At 36.1% G+C, this 24,783-nt stretch overlaps 2 protein-coding genes across 2 annotated transcripts; one reads left to right on the forward strand and one right to left on the reverse strand.

Annotated features, from left to right (window-relative positions):
* Positions 1-6,572: 6,572 nt before the first annotated feature.
* Positions 6,573-13,303, forward strand: LOC137960520 (ubiquitin-like modifier-activating enzyme atg7). The gene is made up of 14 exons (XM_068808170.1): positions 6,573-6,776; positions 8,541-8,758; positions 8,979-9,170; positions 9,252-9,306; positions 9,385-9,479; positions 10,398-10,587; positions 10,698-10,803; positions 10,883-11,027; positions 11,097-11,255; positions 11,346-11,534; positions 11,773-11,955; positions 12,124-12,239; positions 12,410-12,566; positions 12,960-13,303. Exons 1-14 carry the CDS (start codon positions 6,608-6,610, stop codon positions 13,119-13,121), a joined length of 2,136 nt encoding a protein of 711 aa, XP_068664271.1. The 5' UTR covers positions 6,573-6,607; the 3' UTR covers positions 13,122-13,303.
* Positions 13,304-13,562: 259 nt separating this feature from the next.
* LOC137960530 (uncharacterized) lies at positions 13,563-16,422 on the reverse strand. Its single transcript, XM_068808180.1, has 6 exons — positions 16,151-16,422; positions 15,147-15,583; positions 14,978-15,030; positions 14,706-14,743; positions 14,091-14,523; positions 13,563-13,873 (listed from the first exon to the last, which is right to left on the reverse strand). The coding sequence occupies exons 1-6, from the start codon at positions 16,165-16,167 to the stop codon at positions 13,676-13,678; spliced, it is 1,176 nt and encodes a 391-aa protein (XP_068664281.1). The 5' UTR covers positions 16,168-16,422; the 3' UTR covers positions 13,563-13,675.
* Between the last annotated feature and the right edge of the window lie 8,361 nt (positions 16,423-24,783).

The raw sequence follows: 24,783 nt of genomic DNA on the forward strand, positions 1-24,783 counted from the left end.
AGGGTAAGCTTTTCGTGTAATGGCGGACGGGGAGGACTGTGTCACGGTGCCGCACTTGATTAAAACACCCAAGTGGACAAGAACGTAAAAGAGAAAATCCACGTTAGACCGCACTACCAAACTCTGATCCGGCTTCCTTCCACCTTGTTTTCATCTGCCTTTCTCTTTCCACGAGCTAAATAGTAGGAAGCCTCTGAACAGGGTGAAAAAAATCACGAGCATTAAGCGAGAAAAGGTGCCGCGAGCTGTCCAATCATCAACTCTTAACCCCAACCTCACCTTTTCTGTTGACGAAGGCAACATAGAATTAGCCTCTGAGATGGTTGATGGAGTTCCCACTGAGTTTTTCCGTGTATAACTTCTCATAGCTTTCCTACTTTGGGAAAGAAAGATTGGTACCGAGAGTAACAGCCGCCGAGCGAATCCAACTTGGACTACTTTCAAACCTTAAAAAAGGGTCGAATTCAGGAATTGATCAGATAAACCAGCAATCTCACGAGACTAGGAGTGTTTGTTTGGTGCAAGAGCATTTGGTTTGTTCAAGGAATGATGAAACTGGCCACCCCAAGTTACTGTCGCCATTTTCGGTCTTTCCAGCTGTTGCGTCTTCCAGAGACGTCTTCAGGGTCTGGTTTCCTGCGATCACTCGCCTATGGCTTCCTTCTGTGCGCTGGATACATTGCTCACGTTTGGCTCACCTTGAGATATATTTCAAACAAGTAATCCCTAGAATGTTTATCCGGTTTCAGTTTTGATTTCAACGAGTAAAGATAAGCAGATAAGGATGATTCACGGTTGCACATCAAGCTTTAGATAAGTTTAAGTTCCAACCCAGGTAAAAATTATCTATATCTATATCTGAAACAGTTCGATCTCCATTTGATCTCTTTGTAATTTTCACACTAAGCCCAAATTTCAAATGTGTTTTGGATAAGCAAGAAGCTGCTCCACCTTGCTAGAAAGACGTCCAAATTTGAATCCAACCCATTTAAAATTTATTTGGATAGGATTAGAAGGTCTTAACCCGGATCTGACCCATTTTCAGTCCTCTCCCTCTTTCTCTGTCTCTCTCTATCTTTCCTTGGATAGGGGATTTGAGTGAAAACCGAAGAGAACCTTTTCATTGATGATTAGCATTCTTTTCTTCTAGCAATAGTAACCAGGAGAAAAAAATCTGAAATAGGCTCAGTTACACCGATGAAAAACACTCTTCTCCTATAGGTTGGAGTAGCTAGGATAGAAAGGTTAGTTGTCACCCATGAATAATCCTCCTCTTCCAGCAATAACGATCGGGAATGGGAAATTTCTCTTCACTATCAATTAGAACATGAGGTAACAATCTGAAAAGCTCAAAATAATAGGTAAAAGATAAACATGATCAACTTTTGTGGAGCAAATTTGTAATTAACCATGATCAAATTTAAAAAAATAGATAAGAAAGAAACAAATATGAGACTCTGATAAACAAACTTGGAAAGTCATTGCTCTTCATTGTTTGGTCATCTTCTATGTTGTCAAGGTATGTTGGTCTTAAGATCCTCATTGAGATAATTTTGATGATTACAAACATTTAAGTTATTAATAATGTGCATTAAGAATGACTTGCAGCTAAAAATTCTTTGAAATGAATTTTTTGGTAGCATACTCGTTTGATTTGCACAAAACTGACCCTATGACCTGTACAAAAGGGGAGCAAGCAACTCATGAAAAAAAATTCATCGTCCAAACAACTTAGTAGCTTGACCAAGAAGGAGAGGTCAACATGTTCAGAAAGCAAACCCCATTAAAGAAAACAAGACCAAGTATAGAAGGTCATCCAATCAAAGCAAAAGAACAAAAGCCCTAATGAAGAAGAAGAAAATAAAAAATAAAATAAAAATAAAAATAAGAAAGAAAACAAGTTTTCCAACTAGAGAAGGATCCATGTAAAGAAGTAAAAAATGAATGACAAAGAATTTTATCCATTCAAGTTGGATTGACCGAACATTGAGGATTTGATGAAGGCCAACCAGCTGAGTATGACTTGACCAAACGATTGAAGACAAAAAAGTCTTTGTTGGAAGTTGTATGGTGAAATAACTGGATGAAGAAGGTGTATGATGGCCTGAAAAAGAAGGGGTACTAAAGAAAGTTGATTGATTGATTTCAAATGGACTAGAGGAGACACAAAGTACAAAGTCCTTAACTGAATAGACTAGATGACCTATTTAAATGAAGTTGAAATGAGAAAGAGGCAACCAATGAAGATCAAACAACTGAGTGAGAATCAACTGAATGACACATTCTAAAAAGTGGTGGGATGAGATTGAAGGGTTTGCTTTAAAAGTTACCTTAGTTGAACTAGCAAGGGAAATGATCAAACAACATCTGCCAACAATCGATCATCTAGAAGTGCTCAGGCCTAGCTTATAAAGCATGATCAATCAACCATAGTCGACTAATCGATGATCCATAACATGACCATTTCATTCTATAAAGCATGGTCAATCATCCCATTTGGATTAATCGATCAATCCTATACAAGCAAGCAAAAAATACATGGAATTATCAATCATCCCTCATGATTGATCGATCACATAGAATCTTGCCACTTAGGGACATAAAACATGATCTATCATATGAAATACTTTGATTGATCATACTTACATTGCACTATTAGAGGGAATTCTGATTGATCTATCATCCCCTGGTAATGATCGATCAACTTAAAGGACCAATATTAATGTATTGATCGATCAGTCTATTGATCAATAAGTCACATCCACCAAACCTCACATAGAGAAGTCAATGAGCAGTTATCGGCAAATCCATAAGCCTTTATACTCTAAGTCTTACAAATCTTCTCTAAAGTGCTTTTGAATGAAAGAGAGCTACAACCTTGCACATCCTTTACTCTTTGTTTTTCCTATTCCTTGCATTTCACATAGTCAAACTCCTATACATTCTCATTGTGCTGAAAAAAAGTGGAAACTTGGATCTCTCAAGGAGAAGGTACTCCCCATGTATTGGGTGTAAGTGATTTTTTTCTTTCTTTGATTTTATTGTGTGAAAGGTTAATCTAGAACGTATCTAATCTAAATAGAAGGGCTAGCTAGAGCTAGATTCTAGCCAATCTCTTGGGGAGGTTGTATTTTTAAAAAACATGCAATGAACTACATGTGGCTTAATGAGCCAAAATCTTTGTGTAATTCTAGCTATTGGGGCTTTGAATTGTGGAATTTCCCAAGGGTTCTTGGGTAGTGAATAACAATAGGGGAACATCATTAAGAAAAATTCTTGTCTCTTATGGTGTATGAATGTTTACTTTACATTGAATTTGATATATTGCATGATTTCTATTACACACCTAAGTTAAGCTTTTAATTTGAAATTCTCAATTCGTCCCCTTCTTAAGAAGCCACTTGGGCCACCAATATGGGCTTAGTTATTTTAAACTCAAGTTCTACATTACCGGCTTAAGCCATAATAGTTCACTCACTGTAGATGACATGGCCCTTTATTCTGTGTTAGCATTGGTAAAGGAAATAGAGACATTGTACGTAATTAAGTGAGTGAATGACATGAGATGTAATTATGTATAAAATAATATTATTTATTTTACTCATGTATTAAGGCTACAAGCCCTATCATCTATAAATAGGAAGCAAGGTGGAGGGCTCAAGGGGACGAGCCTTAATTCTCTCTTTTCTCACCTCTCTTTCTCTCACACGAGTTGTCTCTTCTCTCTTTTCTTCTCTTCTCCTTTTTACACTCTCTTTTCTTAAACCCTAAACCCTCTAAGTACGCAACACTAAAATTCAACGTGGTATCAGAGCAGGGATCCCAGGGTTGTCAATCAAATCTGCTCAAAAGTGATTGAAGTATACAAATGAGACAAATTTCCCAGCAAGTGAAGGAAGAAAAGACATGTTTTTGAATAAGGAAAGGTGTTGTTTTATAAATTCCAGCAAGGTCTAAATCCCAGATAAGTTTCTTATATCCTTAATTCATGTTTTGGTTCATAAAAAAATCTTGTCTAGATTATCCAAATTTCGTTTTGGAATCCATATTGTCTCGTTCAAAAAAATCGTGCTCTTTGGAAAAATCCTAAGTTAGGGTTTTGAAGAATATCTTTGGAAAAATCTTATATTATGTGTGTTTATCAATCTAAATTCAAGGCTGAAGTGTGATCATGGTCTAATTTCACATTTTTTTAACCAGCATTAAGTTTGTGTTTTAATTTCTGGAATTGATGGTTGGATGATTTAAGTTTGTGGGCTGCGTCAACACCATGTTCCTATGCATGCACGTCTTGAAGATTATGCATGTTATTCTCTTATGTCTAGCTATTGCTTCAGGCATTGATTTGGAGTACTTATATACCTGATAATCTTCTTTATTCCAACAACATATGCGTCTCACTTTCATGTATTACTATTTATTCTAGATTTATGGGTTTTTTCATTTCCCATACATTATTTTCTTACTTTGTTCTAATTTGCATTTCCTTTTTCATTTCCATTTCAAATGAAACATTCAATTTCACTAAATTTTCGAAAAGTCTTCACTTGTTTTGCTTATTCTCTTAGATTAGATAGAGACTTTGTGTGGAGTTTTGAGAGAAACCTCGTCAAGGTCCTATCTTTTTCAGCTTTCAATAAGGGAACTGTGGCTGGATGTCTTGGAAAAAAATTGGAATTTGTGTGTGAGTGGAATGTCTTCATCGAAGATGTTAAGTTGTGCAGCCTAATTAATGTCATACACTGAGTTGGTCGTGGATCGACCTTCACGGTTGGGTCGCCGTGGGGGCGAAGCCCCCGCTCGGTCCACGATATATTAATTTTTATTTCATTAAAGGCAGTTTGAGAATTTTACTCTTATCATGGTTACCCTAATTTTCTCTTTATAATTGAGTGGCACCACTATTAGGGTTTGATGATCTTAATCCGAGGAGCGTCTAGAGTTGCAACTCGAGAGGTTAGAGAGAAACATGTGTAAGTGTGCGATTTCTCTTGTAAACTATTTTATCTTCATAGTGGATTACTACAACAGCAAAAGATAGAACGTAGTCTCACATTGATGCGAACCTTTATAAATCTTGTTGTCTTTATTTCGTGCTTCTTTTTCCCTTCTTTCACGTTTATTATTATTACTCTCGTTAGTTTTGAATTAGGGCGTTTAATTCCTAATAAAAGAGGCTTGATGGGATAGTGAAAGGGATTATAAGAGTTGACAAGGGGTCGTGGGACAAGAGGGACCACATGGGGACCTTGGAGGAAGGAAACAAGAAAGCTTCTAGGCAAGGGGGAGAGAAGGACAAAGGAAGAGAGGGAGAGAGGCAAAGAAGGAGAGAAAAGGAGAGAGAGGGGGAAGTATGGATTTTAGGAGAGGGAGGAGAGCAAGAGAGATTTGGGAATAGGTAGGGCACTTATATATTTTGGAATCCAAGCCTCTTTTTTTTTTTTTTCTAAAACACACCATTCAGACAATCTTCTTTAGATGCATCTTTCTTCTCTTTTGGATGTTTGGCTTCATTGTATTGGCTGGTCAAACGTATGCTTACAGTAGTTTTCCTTTCGTTTGTCATTCAATCAGTCTTGGTCTTGTTGGTGAACTTTCAATAAGCCACTTACTAATCTTCAACTCAGCCATGATAGGGTGAACAAGTGTTTATAGTACTTTTTCTCTCTCATATCTGATCAAATAGGGGTAATCCAGTTGGAAGGCCTACTTTGGATGGTCTTGTTTTCTTCTTCTCTCCTTCTTGATTTCATTGGGCTAGCAATTTGATCATTTGGGTGAAAGAACTTTAATTGAGCCTTTTCTTTCTCATGTTCAATTGAACGAGGCATGTCTAGTTAGACGGCTCTGCCTTGCTTGTTGTGCCGAGCTCTCTTGTCAGGATCATATGGTGCTACTATGGTGGACAACTGGTGTGCTTTTTTATATGAGCTGCTTGTCCCTTTTTGTACCATTTGAACTGTCTTGAAACAAATATACTACCAAAAAATTCCTTCAGGATTGAGTTACAAGGTATACTTAATGTACATCATTAATAATTTTAAATATTTATTAATATCCTCTAGATTGCCAATCCCATGACATAAGTATCTACCATTCTTGCTAAGCGAGCTATTACTCACACAACTAGAAGATACTAGATTTTGTTTGATATAGGTGTATTCCATAGGGTACCATGTTATTTGAGCTAGACCAATGTGCTTAACTTTTGGTTCCTTTTTTTGTATATATTTTGAACATTGTATATTCGTTTGCTACTAATTGTTCAGTTTGTTTTTCTTACCCTTTTATTCATTAAAAATGAGAATTTGACTATTATTATTTAAAAAAATAATTAATAAAAATAAGATAATGATTAAATTCTTTTTTTACTAACTATTTTTTAAAAATAATAATAGTTAAAATTTTATTTTATTTTATTTTATTTTATTTAAGTGTTCTTGACGTATAGAAAATATAATATCAGTATTAGAAAAAAAAAAAAAAATCTCGGTGACGACTCTTTCGTGTTTGGGAACGAGAAAGAAAGCATATAACGCCTAATTCCATCTTCTGCCTGTCGAACGCAAACGAGTAGTGCTGCAGACGAGCAAAAATACTTGTAAATATGTCGAGGAGCGAAAAAAGCCTAGCTTCCCCTTCTTCAAATCTGACTGGAGGGCGAATTCTCCGTTACGCCCAGATGCAGAGCATCGTCCAGGAAGGATTCTGGAGAAAGTTATCTTCCCTCAAGTTAGACTCCTTACAGCTAGACGAGTCGCCAATTGAAATCACCGGTAGATCGTCTTCTCAACTTTTATTTATTGGGTTTTGGTGTCTTTTCTTCTGCTGAATTTAGTCTGCATTATATAGGCAATGAATTATCTTGCATTTTTAATACCATAAAAATCGAAACTTTTCTCTCCAGAATTTTGCGCTTTTGACAGTTTTTTGCCTTGTGAAACTATTCTAAAACTTGTATTAAAAAGGCTACTTCTAAATTCTGATGTCAATTAATGCCGGCCTCTTTTGGGATGTGAGAGATGTTAGCAGATATGGTTGTTGATTTTTGGACTAGGAATGAGTTTAGGACGGAAGCGAATCCTGGGATGGTGCTTAACACCAAATAGTATTGGATGTTGAAGTTCCCGTTGTCACTGATCGTAGAAGTTGCTTCTAAGCCTTTATCCTGTTTCCAAGATAAATAATAAAGGAAAATTGTAATGTAACTGAAAGCTTCAAAGTTAATTAGATTGTGATGACATGCTCTGAGATTTTTCAGAGATGCGGAAATTAAATGTATCTGGCGTCTATCATTTAACGATTAGTGGTTCCTTTCTATAGAATATCTCAAAAAAGTATGAGTCTACTCGAAGAGTCTAATTGGCGAAAGGGACTGTTTAATCTTGGAACATCTACTGATTAATCACTGCCATCCATGTCTACCATGCACATGGGACACAGATAAGCAGGGTTCAAAGTTTTGGCTCCCGCATCACAGTATGTTGGACCAGATTCTAATACGGAATAGACGGGAACTGCTGAAAATGAGCTTTTGTTGGAATGATTATGACTTTTAAAACAATCCGGATGTTTGAAAATCTGTTTAATCTAAATAAGTTTAACTCTTATTTTACTATTGTTACTCTATCTATTATTCCTTTCATCTTTTGAGAATTTATTGTTTATCAAAGGTTCTGCCTTACCAGCAGCGGACAAATAAAGTTTAGTAAACAGTGAGTTGCTACTTGGAGTCCTCTCTTGTGCTCTACTTTCTTTGTATTTCATCTCTTTTCGTTGCCATTTTCATTGCAAACCAGCGAGTGGGAAAAGTTCTATCTTCTTCCATTTTCTGGCAGATCCATAATGAGTGATTTTTTTCTGGCAAGCCTATCTTAGTGAAGCTTGTCAACAAATACACAGTAATCAATTGTTGCAACTTAAATGCCAAAAATCTTCTTGTTATCACATCTAAATATTGCAATATTATGTGCTTAATTACTGAAACTATTTCTCAATTCCCTTTTTTATTTTTATTTTTGGTTATAGAGAGTAGAGATTTTCACTGTAGAGAGGCCTATGCGAACAATTGCAATAACAATAGTTGCAAAGATATAATTGAAAATAAGGAAAATGAATTAGTAGCATAAGATCCAAGATAACCGCCTACAAGAGATGCCAAGATTGATGTGGTTTGGCAAGACTCCTTGCATCCACAGGGAGAACCGGAGAGAAATTTCGCTATGTTGGAAAAGTATACAAGAAAAAATAAGAATAAGACACAAACCGAAGCTACTTGAGAGAGAGTCCTGTTCTTAAGTTTCCTTCGGTATGCTATTGTCTTTTGGTCAAGCAATGAGACAGTTTCTCTCCTATAGTTATTTTTTCCTCACGTCAAATTGTTGCTCACCACTTGAACAGGGATAAGATGGCAGGTACATTTTTGTAATGCAACTTTCAGCTTGACTGAGTTTCACCTTTGTCATATGTTGTTATCATGGAACCATTCAATTATGATAGATTTTTGTTCTTGTAAAAGGCTTACTTTGTTTCATTTGCAGGTTTTTATGCACCATGTTCACATGCAAAAGTCCCAAATCGTCTGATGCTCTTAGCAGAATCTTTACCATCTGACCTGAATCAACAATCCTCAACATCAGAATTTAGTCGAGGCAACCGGAATAGATGCTCTATTCCAGGCATCCTTTACAATACAAATACTCTGGAAAGCTTTCATGCACTCGACAAGCAGATTTTGCTGATGACTGAAGCGAAAAAGGTACTTTGGATGAAATATTTTCATTCTTATTCTAAAGGAAGCATGTGTTGTATCTAACTCGCTTGCCCTGCATTTCCTTGGCTATCAAAAAATATCTATCCAAAAAAAAAAAAAAATTGAAAAAAATGATGAGAGAAAGAGGAAGAAAACACATTTACAGAAAATCAGGTTAATGTTTCTCTCAGATTCTCCTTTTTTTTTTTTTTTTGTTGGAATCTAGATTTGGGAGGACATCTACTCAGGGAGAGCTGAAGAGGAACCTGAAACTCTATCAAGGTTCCTTCTGATCTCTTTTGCAGACCTCAAAAAGTGGAACTTCTATTACTGGTTTGCCTTTCCCGCTTTGATGCTTGATCCTCCTGCAACGTTAGTTGATCTTCGACCAGCTATGCAGTGGTTTAGTCAGGCAGAGGTGCCAAAACATGAATTTTCCTCAATATAAGGTTGGATATGGATTATTATTTAGGCAATTCTAATATTGATTTCTGGGTAGGGGGAATCTGTATCAGCAGCTTGCAATGAATGGCGCCGTTCAAGTGCAACCATGGGTAAAAAAGTCTTACTTTTGTAGAAAAGTTGAGCTTTCTTTCTTATGCTTACAACTAAATTGTTAATGTCCATTGCAGAAGTGCCATTCTTTCTGATTACAATTGCATCAAATTCACAGGCCACTGTTAGACCTCTCAAGGACTGGAAACACTGTCAACATGACGATGGAAAGGTTTGTCGTTTTAATTTTGATGTCTGGTGCGGATAATGTGTGTTTATCTATATTCATATTTATCTATCTATCTATCTTTATATACTCTATGTATAGGACAAAGGTTTATGAATCTAAGTCTATCTATGTTCCGAAATTTTAATTTAACTATCAAGTTTGAAGTGACGTAAAACTTAATTTCTTCTTATTATACTTTTCTTTTTCCTATCTCTTGCATTAGTTGTTGATGTTCATTTTAGATTTTTTTCTTATTTTTAGCATTCTTAATGATAAATTATGATAATAGTACTGTTACAATATTATAAAGTAAATGACATTCTTGTACATTTTTTTTTGAGTAAAGACATTCTTGTACATAATGCAGCTTTTCTAAGGAAGAATGAGGGTGGGTGCAGCCAAAGTTGGTTGGACTTGAATTCAGCCCTCTCTCACTCTTTTAAATGGATAAATATCATCAGAACTTTATCATTGTAAATATCATTGGTACTATCAAAAAGTTAAAAGAAAAAAAAACTGTATCGTCATCTGCTGTGGCACATAGGACAAGGGAAAAACATTTCCCCTGAGTAAAATCTAATTAACGGTAAAAGTGTGCTAGTTATTATGCATTTAATCTAAACTACTAGCTATGAATTGAATGGTAAAACTTAAAAGTGGGTGTTCCTAGCCTATGTGGATTTTTTTTATTTTATATATGGATTTGAATCCATTTCTGTTATTCTCAATTGTTGCAATAATTAGTAGAAGTACTTTCGTTATTATATTAATATTAAATTAATTTTATTATGATTATAGTATTGTTGTATTGTTATTCTTCTTCTTATTATTATTACTATAATTTTTATCATTAATCATTATTATTGTTTATCAAAATTTGTAATTTAGGTTTTTGTTTTCCTCTGACCCTGGTACTGGCAGTTGTTGTTTGGATTTTATGATCCAAGCAACCATCAAACAAATCCAGGTTGGCCTCTCTGCAACTTCCTTGCACTTATTCGTTTGAGATGGAGGATCACTAGAATAAACTTCTTCTGCTACCGGGAGAAATATGGATTAGCAGATTTGGGACTTTCTCTTGTTGGTGAAGCCTTGGTTCAGGTACCTGAAGGTATTAAAAATGCAGAAAATGGGTAATTTCTCTTTTTCTGTTTGAGCTCGTATTCTTTCTTAAGCTTTTAAGACTTTGGTTTGCTTGATCCAATTACTTATTTTGTTTAGGCTGGAAAGATCCTGAATCTATCCCTAGTGCCATGGGGTGGGAGGTAAATGGAGGAAAGTCTGGACCCATGTGTGTAAGCCTTGCACAATCGATGGATCCTATCATGTAATCCACGACTGTCAATTTATTAGAGAGCTAGTTTTTTCTTTCTTGGTATTGCATTACTCATAGGAAAGATTTGCAGGTCAGCAGAATTTTCTGCAGGCTTAAACTTAAAGCTCATGAGGTGGCGCACTTTGCCATCGCTTAACTTAGATCTTTTGTCCAATTGTAAGTGCCTGCTCTTGGGAGCTGGTACTCTTGGTTGCCAAGTTGCTCGTATGCTTATGGTCAGTACTCTCTGTCTCTGTCTCTGTCTGTCTCTCCCTCTTTCTCTCTCTAATCAATATCTTCCTCAGGCTTGGGGAATCCGCAAAATCACTTTACTCGACAATGGCCGAGTGGCCATGTCTAATCCATTGAGGCAGTCTCTTTATACATTTGATGATTGTCACAATGGTGGTGATTTAAAATCACTTGCAGCAGTCAAGAGTCTTAAACGCATATTTCCAGCTGTGGTAAACTTTTGAATTCTATTTTTTATTTTATTTTTCTTGTTTTGACCAAAAGGGGCAAGTTAATTGTACTCCATGGGTGTCTTTTTGTAGGAAGCAGATGGTATTGCTATGTCGATACCAATGCCTGGCCATCCTATTCCTCCCCAGGAATCAGCTAAGGTTCTGGAAGACTGTACACGTCTTGAAAAGTTGATTGCTTCCCATGATGTGATTTTCTTGTTAACTGACACAAGGGAAAGCCGCTGGCTCCCAACACTTCTTTGTGCAAATTCAAATAAGGTAGTCATTTTATTTAAATTATTTTTTCCTTGAATATAAACCATTCACTTGTTCTATAATGTTATAGTTAAAAATATTATGTAACAAACTTATTATTTAGTTAGGAGCAGTCCTTTTTCTCATCCAACTGATCCTCTATGATGATGAGCTGATGATAAATAGGCAAAAGGAAATGAAAATCCAGATTCACACCTTCAGATGTAAGAATCCTCGTTTGATTATATTCTCCTATTTGCAGATTGCTATTACAGCTGCTTTAGGGTTTGACAGCTATCTTGTCATGCGGCATGGAGCGGGGCCTGTTATTACTAAAGATGAAGCTGAAGACACTTTAGGGATGAGCAGCTTATCCATAAAAGATGTTGATAGACCGCATAGATTAGGATGTTACTTCTGCAATGATGTTGTTGCTCCTATAGATGTAATCCTCTTACAAGAAACTTGTATCCTCCCAATTACAGCTTACTACCTCATGATTCGTCAAAAAAAAAAGTCGAAAGCTTTCTTCCTCAGGATCATTGACTGTCTAGTTAAGGATAAGCACAATACATGAGGAGCTGACTCCACCTTCGGTTATTTTTTCATACAGTCCACTTCCAATCGTACATTGGACCAGCAATGCACAGTTACACGTCCAGGTCTTGCGCCTGTTGCATCTGCCCTTGCAGTAGAATTACTTGTTGGGATTCTACATCATCCAGACAGGTAAAGGCATGATCTGTTATATTCTGTTGGACAAGTGATAAGTATACGTGACCTGTTATGAAGGTGAACAAAAACTAAAACCCAAAAAGGAAAAAGTATTAGCACTATTTTTGAACTTACTCGCTTTTCAGTGTTTGATATGAGATGTTGATTGACTTGGTTTTGTATAGGATAAATGCTTCAGGTGACATTGCCAACTCTCTTGGTGGTAGTGGAGAGCAACCTCTTGGTATCTTGCCTCATCAAATCCGTGGAAATTTCTCCCAGTTCTCTCAGATCACACTTATTGGTCACTCCTCTACCAGTTGTACAGCATGTAGCAGCATCGTGAGTCTCTATTTTGTGCTTTGACACATTTTGGGTCTGTTTGGAACCCCTAGAAAAGAAAAGAAAATAAGATTTTGATTATTATTATTCCCAAAAATAGTTAGTGAAAATGAAATAATGATCAAATTCTCCTTTTCACTAACTATTTTTGGCAATAATAACAGTCAAATTCTCATTTTTTTTTCTTTTTTTTTCTTTTCTTTTCCATGGGGTTCCAAACAAACCCTTTAGCTTCACTTGATTTCTGGAAAATTAGTAGTTGAAACAAGGCTTACCTTTGCATAATATTCAGATGTTTGATGTTTATTCTGTGTACAGGCAGGTCAATTTAGATATTTTGCTACCTGTTTTCATTAACATAGTGAGCTGTAAACTAAACTGATCAAATTCCAGGTGGTGTCGGAATACAGAAGAAGAGGCTTAGACTTTGTTTTACAAGCTATAAACCACCCCAATTATTTGGAAGATCTCACTGGACTGACAGAAGTTATGAAGGCCGCAAGCTCATACGAATTGGACTGGGATGAAGGAACTGATGTGGATGATGAGATTTGAAGCAACTCCACTGCAATCTTTTGTTGTATAAGAATTTATGCTGATCTATAAAACTTGGGTGATGAACCCTCTTTTGATATCCAGGTTTCTAACATTAAATTTACTGAAAATACCTGCCACAGAAACAGTTCTATTGAAGTTCCTATGGTGAGATAAATGAACTTTCTGAATACCATTCTTTATACTTCTCATTGATTGAAAGTGTCGGCCCTGTTTTATTGTAACTAATAGACGTTTTACTGAGAGCGTCTGGAAGCAATGCAAATATAGAAAGGAGTCATACAGCTTGTGCTTTGAACAGTCTGACCAATTGACACAGTGATTTCAGACCAATATCTGTTGAGTTATCTTTTGTATACGGTTAATGAGTGCGTTTGTTGGATTCTAAATTATCTTTTCCTCAAACAATGAATACCCAAATAATTTACAGAAATCAGGTCAGGTGCAAAAGAGAATTGTAAATTATTTAAGAAAAAAATACTGCATAAATAAAGACACTGGTAGCCAGCACAGAAATTAAAGCATTGTACACTTTGGTTCAGGTAAAAAATGCTCTAAGTTTTTCCTGGCTTGGAATCCTCCACGCTATATCCTAGTTTTCTGCTCTTGGCTGCCTGTATAAGTTCTGCAAGTGAAACTTCTCTTCTCATTTTCTCTTTCTTTATCGACTCTAGATCCCATTCCTCGATGACGAACTCGGGAGGATTTATGACCTTTCTTTCACCAGCATCCGGGAGAGTTATGGGTTTGTTCTGATTTATTTAGCACAACATTGACAAAATTGTTAGTCAGACATAAAACAGAAAAGTGTACAAGGTAAAGGAACACTCGGTGCTTCAATTCTTCCTTTATGTTTTTGTTTACTTATGCATAACGTGTCTTTCTATCAGCTAGATTATCAAGTACAAGACAAACACAAGACCAGACTAGACATTTGCACACTTGAGTAAACTGAAAGCACTAGCATACCTTTGTTAATCGAGCTTTGAGTTTTAACCTTTTCAAAACAACCAACTTTTGTTTCTGCTCTTGCAGTTCCCTGCGAACTTTCGCCTTCAATTCTGCTTCTGCCTTTTTTTTATCTTCCCGCTCCTTGCGTAACTTGGCAAGCTTTTCCATCTTATCTGCCTTAGCTTTGGCCGCTTGCTCAGCTCTCAGTTTAGCCATCTCCTTTGCCTTACCCTTATCTGCCACGCATTGTTGCTGTTGCTGAATAATTTCTGCTTTTATTTTCTCATAACTACCCCATTCTAGTTCCTGTTGGTCACAGCTGGCTCTCCGCGCTCCTTCTGCAATGCTCTGGGCCCATATTGAATAACATTTTCCCTGAAATCTTTTTATCTTCAAGCGCTCTCCCCAAACCCTTCGCTGTGCTAAACCAATCCTTGCCTTGCTTTCAGCACTGCAAAAGCAATTTTGGATTAAGTCTCCAAGAGTGGTTAGAGGCAAAGAGAGCCTTCAACAAGTCTTGTTAATCCAGGTAATGTCTACTTGGCCATTTTTTGGCCTAACTTGTCTTTCCTTTTTTTTTTTTTTTTTTTGGAAAGAATTGCTCACATAGCTATTGGAGTTTAGTATCCATACGTGTGAGCTCGAGGGCATTCTGACATCTTTTTCCTGACCTGGAAAATTAGGAAAAAAATGAAAAGAATGAAAACATATAAAAGAGAACCAGTAGCTTCCAATTAGTTACATATTTGTGTCAAACAGAAGTTGAACCATGGAAATTCTGCTACGAGCAACTCTGCAGGCAGCAATTCACATTTAAACAAAGCTCAACCCATGTGCTCAGTTGCTAGAATGAAAAACAAAGGAAAAAAAAGAAACATTTTGAACTGATTCTTACATGACATCACCTTGGGATCTCTTAAGGCTTCTACAGTCCGTTGCTTTATGCGTGCTCTGGTTTCTGTAATGAAATACATTGTGTGCAAAGAGTTAACAATGGAGGAAACTTCAGAGCCAACTAGACAAGAAAAATATTATCTCCATTCATTTAGCCATTAGCAAGCAATATTGCATTACCAGCACTATGCTTTCTGCCTTTGTTCCATGGAGTTTTCCCTTTGTTTGCTAAACCAATCTTTCTTCTTCTTTCATATTCTTCATTAGAAATCAATTCCAAAGAGTTGGCGCCTTTGGTTAGAGTCCAATTGAATCCGTTCAATTGCAGGGAACTGCTTTTATCACCTGAAGATTCTTCACTTTTCGTGGGTTGCCATAATGATCCTCCACAAACTTGTGGATTTTCCTCATTAGAATTTAGTTGCAGGGCTTCATAATATTGTGGTTTGGGTAAAGAATAAACAAGACAAGCCTGTGATAAATTATTGAGTAAAAGCATATGATATTTTGGGAGCATCACAGTTGGTTGCAGATGTCTACGATGCATGACAGAATGGCATATGGCCAGTGAGAGAATGCTCGGGATGCCATTACAGGGCGAAATTGCAGCTGATAATCTGGCATAAAAATGAAGGTCAGCAGTTACATTTCACTCCAAAAAATTGTGCAATTAAACCTATACTACTTTTTGACAAACAATAACAGCAAAACGAGTTTTTAAACAATCAGGTTAAGGGTTTCACTAAACTGGATGTCTTCTGAAGGTGCTTTAAGTAGGTCTTGTTAATGTCCAACCTTTGAGTTTGGAAACGTTTTCCTAATCGATCTGCTCCAGTTAACAAGCTAAGGGCCACGAGAATCGAGACCAACTATAGACGAAGGATGCTTTAAGAAGGAACATAGACAGCAAACTAAAATCCAACTCAAATGTAAATCAGTACACAGCAATTTGGTGATATATTAGCTACAAATCAAGTTTTCTGACGCACTCCTATGTCCAGAACAAAAGTCGTACATCAAACAAAATTCTGTAAAAGAGAGTGATTTTGGGTAGAATCCGAGACCAAGAGCCTAGTAACCCAAGAAGCAAAACCGGAAGACGAATGCATTCCAGATATGAAAGCTCAAAGGAGAAGCAGAAGCAAACAGCGAAATGAAAAGCCTGGAAAAAATATTGGACTTACAGGTGAGAGTGGGGCATCTCAGAAACAAATGTTTTTCTCAGCAACCATTGCCAGAGGAAATCTTCTCTTCTTTCTCTGAAAATTGGAGGGGAATAGATGAGTCGGAACTCGAACTGGAGGGTGTAAAGCCGACTTGAGTAGATAGCATTACAGGAGAGTAGGCAGATGGTAAAAATTGTTCTCCTGAGATTTTCCCTTTTTGTTGTTGTCGGGGCAAGGGTTGCTGTGTCGGATGACTCGCGTTTCGAAATGCGTCCGGTGCCTAACGGACAATAAACAATCACTAGGAAACCTTTCAAAGAAAATTTACCATTTGGATGACGGAAACTAACTTTTATTCACCACAGCACATAACCCTCTTTCATTAAGCCTCAAGGGTAAGATTGTGACTTTAAGGGGGGGGGGGTTAGTGCCCCAAGTGGATTCTTGAAGATCAAGTCATGTCCAATATGAAGATCATGTCATGTCATGTATACGAAGAACAGGTAAAAATTTAGTGTTAGTGTTGACGCCTTCATGTACAGGAAAACAGTTTCTAGTGAATAGTGCCCATTAATTAGAAAAACATAAAAAACAAGAGAATCCCTAAACCTGTACAGTACACTTATAATTATAACATAATCCTCCAAATTAGGCAAAACCATCATTATTACTACACGAGTAACTTATTAAATTATAATTCAAATATATGAATATATTTATTAATTGAATTAGATATGTTATTATGCATTAATACAGTAATTACGTGAGGCAATGAAATACGCACATGATTAATTATAATATAGCCTAAAAATGAATGTTTTAAGAGAAAAAATTGATTTAATCATAACTTTAATACGCTATATATTTGTACGTAATATTACCACTATTAAATCACTAATATAATACAATAAATAAAAAATAAATATAATGCGTAAATAAAGAATTATTTTATTAAAAACGAAATATGCGTAGTATTAATTGATAATATATTTCCAAAAATTAAAATTAATCAATTGATCAAATACATATTGTAACTATATTTTATTTATCAGACTTAAATATCTAGTTTAATATAGTAATAAAATTTAATAAATATAATATATAAATAAATATACAACTTTATTACTAATGTAATAGAGTTTTATTGTAATAAGCAGTTCGTGATTAGCATTAAAATCATCAAATTACAAGTTTAGTACATAAGAACAACACATGTTCAAATACAATAAAAGATACACTCATCGGTTATCATTCCACATGCAAGTCGCTATGTCATCTCGAAATTGTGCAGCTCTTGTGGATTCTAATGCACGCGGCCTCCGAAAGCTTGTTACTTGGGTATCCTCTTCCACAAGACCATCGCTATCATCGTTGTCTGTATCGTCCGTTGCACGTAATTGAACCCCATCACCTCCTCCACCAAACTCATCATCTGAATCATCATCTTCCAAATCAAATATATCATTATAATCCTCTGCACGTATATAATTGTGCAATATGCAACAAGCAATGACAATTTTTGTCTGCACCTTAAAAGAAAATGGAGGAGTGTCTTTCAATATTTGAAATCGAGCTTTTAAAGCACCAAAAGTTCTCTCAATAGTATTCCGCAAAGACGAGCGTCTTCGATTGAATAATTCTTTTTCATTCTTAGGAATATTATCTCCAAATTCTTGCAAATGATATCGAGTTCCTCGATATGGAGCCAAAAATCCTCGTACATTTGCATAACCAGCATCGACTAGATAATATTTACCTACAATACCAAATATTTTCTACATTAAATAATTAAAGATAAAATAGATAAAATATTACTGTATAAAATATATTATTTACCTTCAGGTACAAATAGTCTATTCGGCGAGTCAATGTGTCCTTCAATACACGAGAATCAGCTGCTGATCCCTCCCATCCAGCTAGTACATAAGTGAATTGCATGTCGAATGTACATGCAACCATCACATTTTGTGAGAGATAACCCTTTCTGTTCCAGAAACTTGGTTGTTCTTCAAGCGGGATGTTTGCTTTGATATGCGTTCCATCAATAGCCCCAATACAATCCTAATTATATAAGCGGGGCCATTAGTATTGACTAAATTTGTATAGTAATCTAAATAGAGGGCAAGTGATGTTACCTTGAAGTATGGATAAAACATTGAATTGATTAAAATCCTCGAGTGTGTGCGTTCTGAAGGCTGTTTGATATAATCAGAGTGAAGTTTGAGAATAGCATCCAACACCTTGTTGAAATATTTACTTATGGACCAGTTCGATCAATCAAACATCTCTGCTGTGACACTATACGCTTGTTGTTGACCAACAGTTAGGAGGAAATAGGCAAGTTGTTCTTCCACTGAGATGGTCTTTGTCGTTGATAAAAACCCTCTGGTATTAAGTATTGTTGCCAATTTGTAAAATACAATTTGATTTATCCTGTAAACTTTTCGAAATTTAACAAGAGATTTGTCTAAGGCCTTTTGCAAATACAACGGACCATTATCCCATAATAACGTGGTACACCTCTGTTGCTAGGGCATAGATAATATTTTACTATGACGACAATAATACATGCCAATCCAATCATAATTACATCCATATCTTCTTCTGTCATAATATCCATGAGAATCTTCAAATTTAAACTTCTAAATAGTCATATACAAAAATAATAGTTAATCTTTAATCATAACCTATTCATCCAAACTCAATAATCATATTCACATCAATACTCATCCACCATATTATCCACATAATATATTAAGACAACAAACATATAAAATAGAAACCTTAACCATACTGATAAGTCTAGCAACGTTATAATTCAAACATCGTCTTTAATACATAACAATCTTCTCAAAAAAGATATTGTAGTTAAAACGCATTACAATTACTTGTTTGCACAATAATTAAGCCACTGAACCCGCTCCGCCACTATCATTTTTAAAAACATGGTCTTCTTACTTGGCGTATCTATCCATTCAGGAGCGTCATACTTCAGTGCATCTGACAGGTCCGGAATTTTCATGAGGGCATTGACCCAAGGTTCTTCGACATCGCGTTCCTTATATTTCATAGCTTCAGCGATCTGGCCAACTACATCAATTAATTGTCTATTGTCTTCGGTGGGCAATTTGCTTCTCTTTCTACGATGACGTGAAGATGACCCTTTAGTTCCACAAGATTGATCCGCTGTCGAATCATTTCCACTATTGAATTGCGGTGGAGTTCCCATAACTATATCAACATTGTCGAGCTCATCCATCGGGATAGGAGCCGACTCATCATGGATAATTTCATCACACAGATCTATAGGAGTTGTACTACCATTCCCTACGGCTATTGTGTTTCCGACTACAATAGCCAATTCGTCGTAAAGGGGGCAACCTTGTTGTCTATACTTCTCAGCCTCTTTATGCTCCTACAAGAATAAAACATCATTCTTAGTAATGCGAAACAATACAAACTGTTTTATAATATATCATGATTTACTGACCTTAATGTAGTCTTGCCATACAGAATGACATGCAGTAACTCATTGTGTGGTTGCATCCCAACCGAACCCACTAGTGTTGAGACAGCTCGTTACTGTTTGGTATGTTTTCTTCCATGATCTTGTTCAATTCTTAAGTTGCTCAATAGTTTTTTTATTGACAACGTCTTCATTGAACTTACTGACACATTCCGTATATACCTCGTGCTTCCAGACACCATTGGGCAACTTGTTCCCCATATATACCTGCTCGACTAAAAGATCGAACATTTTGTTGTCTTCTTCAAAGCTCCAAAAGTCATATGGTCGACCACTTGGTTGTTTTCTTGCAGCCATTTTCAATCTAAATCCGAGATTGTCCTCATGGAAAAAACTTTATCAGACAACCATTACCTGTCACGAAACAAAAACCACAAATAAGAAAATACCATGTGGTGGATATTTATAACACCCGAATCTCCTCACCACATGGCAAAAACATTCCATAGCACTTCAAAAATTTTAAACAACATTCTAAAACATTCCAAAACTAATCAACTATTTCCATTGGAGATGCAAAACAATGCAAACACACACACACCCACACACATCAAGTCCAAATTCACCGAACACCCCTGGTAGAGCCCCATGCTCTACGAGGGGGCCTCCTTTCCTTCATTCTTCATTACACTTAATTCTTACTTCTTCCTTCTTTGTTTTTTTCTCTACCTAAACGTATTCTCTATGCACTAAGGTTTGAGAATTTAACATTGTATCAATGCAAGTAGGGGTGACACCAAACCAAACCGTCTTACAAATTGTTCAAGCTCAGATCGAAAAAAACTTGGCTCAATTTAGTTTTTACTTGAACTCGACTCGATCTAAAACTTGAAATAAAACTCATCAAGTATAACAAGCCAAAATTGAGATTTTCCAAGCTCAACTTAGCATAATTTCTTTACGAAAATACCTTTTACTCTAATTGCTCTCCTCAATTCCCTTTTTAGTTAGTTAATAGTTGCTCTTATTTAGCTCAAACCTCAAAGATGATCAATCGTTCAACGCTTTTGGGTCCTTCAACATCTAATGTTGTCGTTCGTCAATGGAATAAATATTATTGATCAAGGTGTGTGCTCTTTCTTTTAAGTCTATTAAGTTGGTTATTATACATTTGTATACTCCATTGCGAAATCTTGGACTCCTCTGTGATACCTTGTAATTCAATGGTACCAAGGTTACAATATTCTCTTTATTTATTTTTGTATTTTTTATTTTTTAAGTTTTAAAAGTAGGTTGGAGCTCGAACCCGACTCGAGCTTGGGCTCAAACTCTGTTAAAAATGTTGGCTTGAGCTCATTTCCAATTTTAGGATCGAAGCTGAGCTCAAGTTTGAAGTATTTAAAACAAGCCAAGCTCGAACATATGCAAGTTTGAGCTTGACTCGGCTCGATGTGACCCCTAAAAGCAGGGGTTCTAGGACCTAGATATTATTGCTCAATTCATTTTTGGAGAACTGAAAGACATTATATGATTGTGCAAACAAGTGAAGCTGCAACAAATCAAAAAGTTGACATTAACCTCCCTTGAGATAAGTTTTCTATGCCAAAGAGTCCTTTTTTTCTTCTCCCATGCATGTTCAAGTCAATACTCATGCACACCTAGCAGTCATGCATAAATTTTCATTTTCCTAGATTTTATGTCATTCATTGTATAACTACGTTTATTGGATTATCGTATCAAATTCAACCACTCCTCTTGAATGTCAAGCCTTGGCTTTAAGGTTTTTGAATATTTTTCTGGTATTAAAACCCTAATTGTGGTGGTAGATGACTACTATCGACTCACATGGGTAGATTTTCTAGTTCACAAGGATGATTTTTTTTCCATCTTTTGCCAAACAATGTGAAAAAGTTCAAAAAGAGTCAGGTTATAACATTGTCAAAATTAGGAGTGGCCATGGAGGAAAATTTGAAAACTCACACTTTCAAGAATATTGCACAAAGCATGGTATAGACCATACATTTTCAACACGTCAAACTCCTCAACAAAATGGTGTTGTTAAAAGAAGAAATAAAACCTTGATTGAGATGGGTAGAGTTATGCTACATGCATACAATATGCCACATGATAAACATTGTTTGCTATATCATAAACCAAGCAAGCATAAGGCCCCTTTTCAACAAAAGTCCCTATGAGTTGTAAACGAGCATCCTTCTCAACATTACCTACTTTAGAACCTTTGCATGTAAGAAGTTTATATTAAAAGAACCAAAGGAAAGATTAGGGAAGTTTGACTCTAGGGCTGATATAGGAATCCTCTTGTGTTATTCAACTCTATAGAGTTTATAATAAGACATCTATGAGAGTTGAGGAGTCGATACATGTTGAGCTTGGTGAATCTAATTCGCCAAATACAACCCCAACTCTAATTTCTGATGACGAAGAGGGAAACCCTTCAATTCATCTTCAAGATCTCAACCTCAAGACCAAAATCTTGAAGAGAACCCAAATGACCTGAATAATCAAGATGAGCCACCTATGGAGCCAAAGAATTATATGTTCATCGCTGATCATCCCTTAGAATAAATCATTGGTGACCCTCAAAGTAAAATTACAACTAGAAGAGCAACTCATGAAAACTATGGCAAATAGTGCCTTCGTTTCTCAAATAGAGCCCAAAACCTTTATTCAAGCCGAAAAAGATGAATTGAATCAATTTGAAAGAAACCAAGTTTGTGTTGTATTACCTAGATCCCAAAATCAACAAGTCATAGGAACTAAATGGGTTTTTAGAAACAAAACTAATGAAGAAAACCAAGTTGTGAGAAACAAAGCTAGGTTGGTTGCCAAAAGATATAACAAAGATGAAGGAATTGATTTGGAAGAAACCTACGCTCTCGTGGCAAGACTAGAGGCAATTCAAATCCTTTTAGCCTATGTTTGTCACATGAAGTTCAAATTGTACCAAATGGATGCAAAGAGTGTATTCCTAAATGGGTACATTCAAGAAGAAGTTTATATTGAACAACTCGAAGGTTTTGAGGACATGAGCAAACTCATAAAGCTCTACATGGGTTAAAGAAAACTCCTAGGGTATGGTATGAAAAACTGAGTTTTAAAGAGCAAATATGAAAGAATCTTACATGACTCTCACAGTAAGAAGTCTCATAGAGCCAGAATTATTATGGTGGAGTCTTATAGGAGTCTCACAGGACGATATCTCATGGCTCAATTGTTCAATTATTCTAGGACTTATCTTTTAGTGTTTAACTTTGGGTGTAATTGGGACAAGGGAATTTGAATGTTACATCGAGTTAGTGAAGTTTTTCTCTTTTCCAGAAATTCAACAGAGAGTTCGTAGAGAAAAAATGTTATAAAAGTGGTATAGTAGATATAACTCTATTTACAAAAAACCATGATAAAAAATTGATTAACATTCAGATTTATGTGGATGATATCATATTTGGTTCTACAAACCTCTTTCAATGACAAGAATTTGCTAATGCAATGAATAATGAGTTTTAAATGAGTTTAATGGTTGAACTCATATTCTTCCTTGGACTTCAAGTAATGCAAACCGAGAATGATACATTCATAAATCAGTCCAAACACACCAAAGGATTGCTTAAGAGATTCAACATTGAAAATCTTAAGTCAATTAGCTCACCCTGAGTTCATCCTTGAAACTTGACTCTGACAACTCCGATAGGGCCATAGATAAAAAAAACTCTATAGAAATATGATAGGATCCTTACTTTACCTCTCAGCCAGTAGAGTAGATATAATGTTCTCGTTATGTCTATGTACTAGATTTCAATCCGACCGTAGAGAATCTCACTTAGTTGTAGTGAATAGGATTTTCGTTATCTACTTGGAACACCAAACTTAAGTCTTTGGTACTCAAACCCATCAACCATTGATCTAGTAGGTTACTCCAATGCTGATTTTACCGGTTGTGAAATTGATAGAAAGAGTATGAATTGTAATTGCCAATTACTTGGAAATATATTTGTCTCTTTGTTTTCCAAGAAAATACACTCAGTTACACTATCCCCCACCGAAGCTGAATACATAGCATGTGGAAGTTGTTGTGCTCAACTTTTTTGGATGAAACAACAACTAGATGATCAAGGCTTAGAGCAAAGAGAAATTCCAGTCCATTGCCATAATATGAGCGTCATAAGTCTAACTAAGAACCCGATTCACCACTCTCAATCAAAACACATAGAAATAAGACGTCACTTCATTAGAGAGTTGGGTCAAACCAAGGTAATTAGAATTGACTTTGTTCCCATAGAAAATCAACTAGGGACATTTTCACGAAGCCATTAGGATTTGATCGGTTCTCAAAGCTTCGAGGAGAACTAGGCATGACCACCCTCTTTAATCAACTTAGGTTGAAAAATATGTTCTTAAAGATCACATCCCACACTAGTAGTGCCATAAGAGTGAAGTGAATCAAAAGATTACATTTTAGTCACTCTACACAAGGCATCGATTGATCAATCAAATGAAATAAAATGATTGATCATTCATGGTGCAAAATGACAAGTTAAAGAGTTTTAAATAGATCTTCACCTCATTTCTTCACTTTAAATCATTCCAAAACCTAAAACCACGCCATTCTTAGAGTTCCAAAGCTTTTAATCCCCTCTCCTTGCAATTTGAAGGGCATTCCTCCCTCAAATCCTAAGTAAAACCCTCAATTTTCTCACCCCTTCCACCAAAATCAAAATCCTACAATAGTTCGCATAAAAGTGATGCCAAAGAAGAAGACTCCCGTCAAGGAGTCCGAAGTGTGGGAGAAAAGAGCATTTCTGAACTCGACAAAAAAGAAGTAAGTACTTCCACAATTTCGCTTCAAAGAGCATTATTGAATCGAGCAAGGTAGATGTGGATTTTTGCAAGAAAGATGGTTTTGAGGAGATGTTTACCCCCTATAAGGGATTGTTGGAGTGAGAAGAGACCTTTTACCCACTTTTGGTAAAGGTTCTCTACTCAAACTTGAATGTTGAGGAGCTCGGCCCCAACAACTTGAAGTTGACATCGTATGTCAAAAAGACCATTGTGTCGATACGATCCATGGAGCTCAATGATCTACTTGGCAGTATATTCATGGAGATGACACGATATGTCCAAGAGAATTGGCTAGTGAATCTCCATAGTGATTGTCTGCAGAACATTC

This window comes from Aristolochia californica, unplaced genomic scaffold (genome assembly GCF_029961685.1).
Source record: "Aristolochia californica isolate CCGP_79_NKW_82.1479 unplaced genomic scaffold, dmAriCali1.0.hap1 SCAF_1, whole genome shotgun sequence".
Taxonomy (NCBI): domain Eukaryota; kingdom Viridiplantae; phylum Streptophyta; class Magnoliopsida; order Piperales; family Aristolochiaceae; genus Aristolochia; species Aristolochia californica.

What these genes read in the sequence shown, in the direction of transcription:
- LOC137960520 (XM_068808170.1), top strand. Translation starts at nt 6,608, where the DNA reads ATGTCGAGGAGCGAAAAAAGCCTAGCTTCCCCTTCTTCAAATCTGACT. An exon ending in TGATGACTGAAGCGAAAAAG is followed by an intron (nt 8,759 to 8,978) that starts GTACTTTGGATG and finishes GTTGGAATCTAG; the next exon opens with ATTTGGGAGGACATCTACTC. An exon ending in GTACAGCATGTAGCAGCATC is followed by an intron (nt 12,567 to 12,959) that starts GTGAGTCTCTAT and finishes ATCAAATTCCAG; the next exon opens with GTGGTGTCGGAATACAGAAG.
- LOC137960530 (XM_068808180.1), bottom strand. An exon ending in GAATGCCCTCGAGCTCACAC is followed by an intron (nt 14,524 to 14,705) that starts GTATGGATACTA and finishes TTGCTTTTGCAG; the next exon opens with TGCTGAAAGCAAGGCAAGGA. An exon ending in TCAAAGCTCGATTAACAAAG is followed by an intron (nt 13,874 to 14,090) that starts GTATGCTAGTGC and finishes TAAATAAATCAG; the next exon opens with AACAAACCCATAACTCTCCC.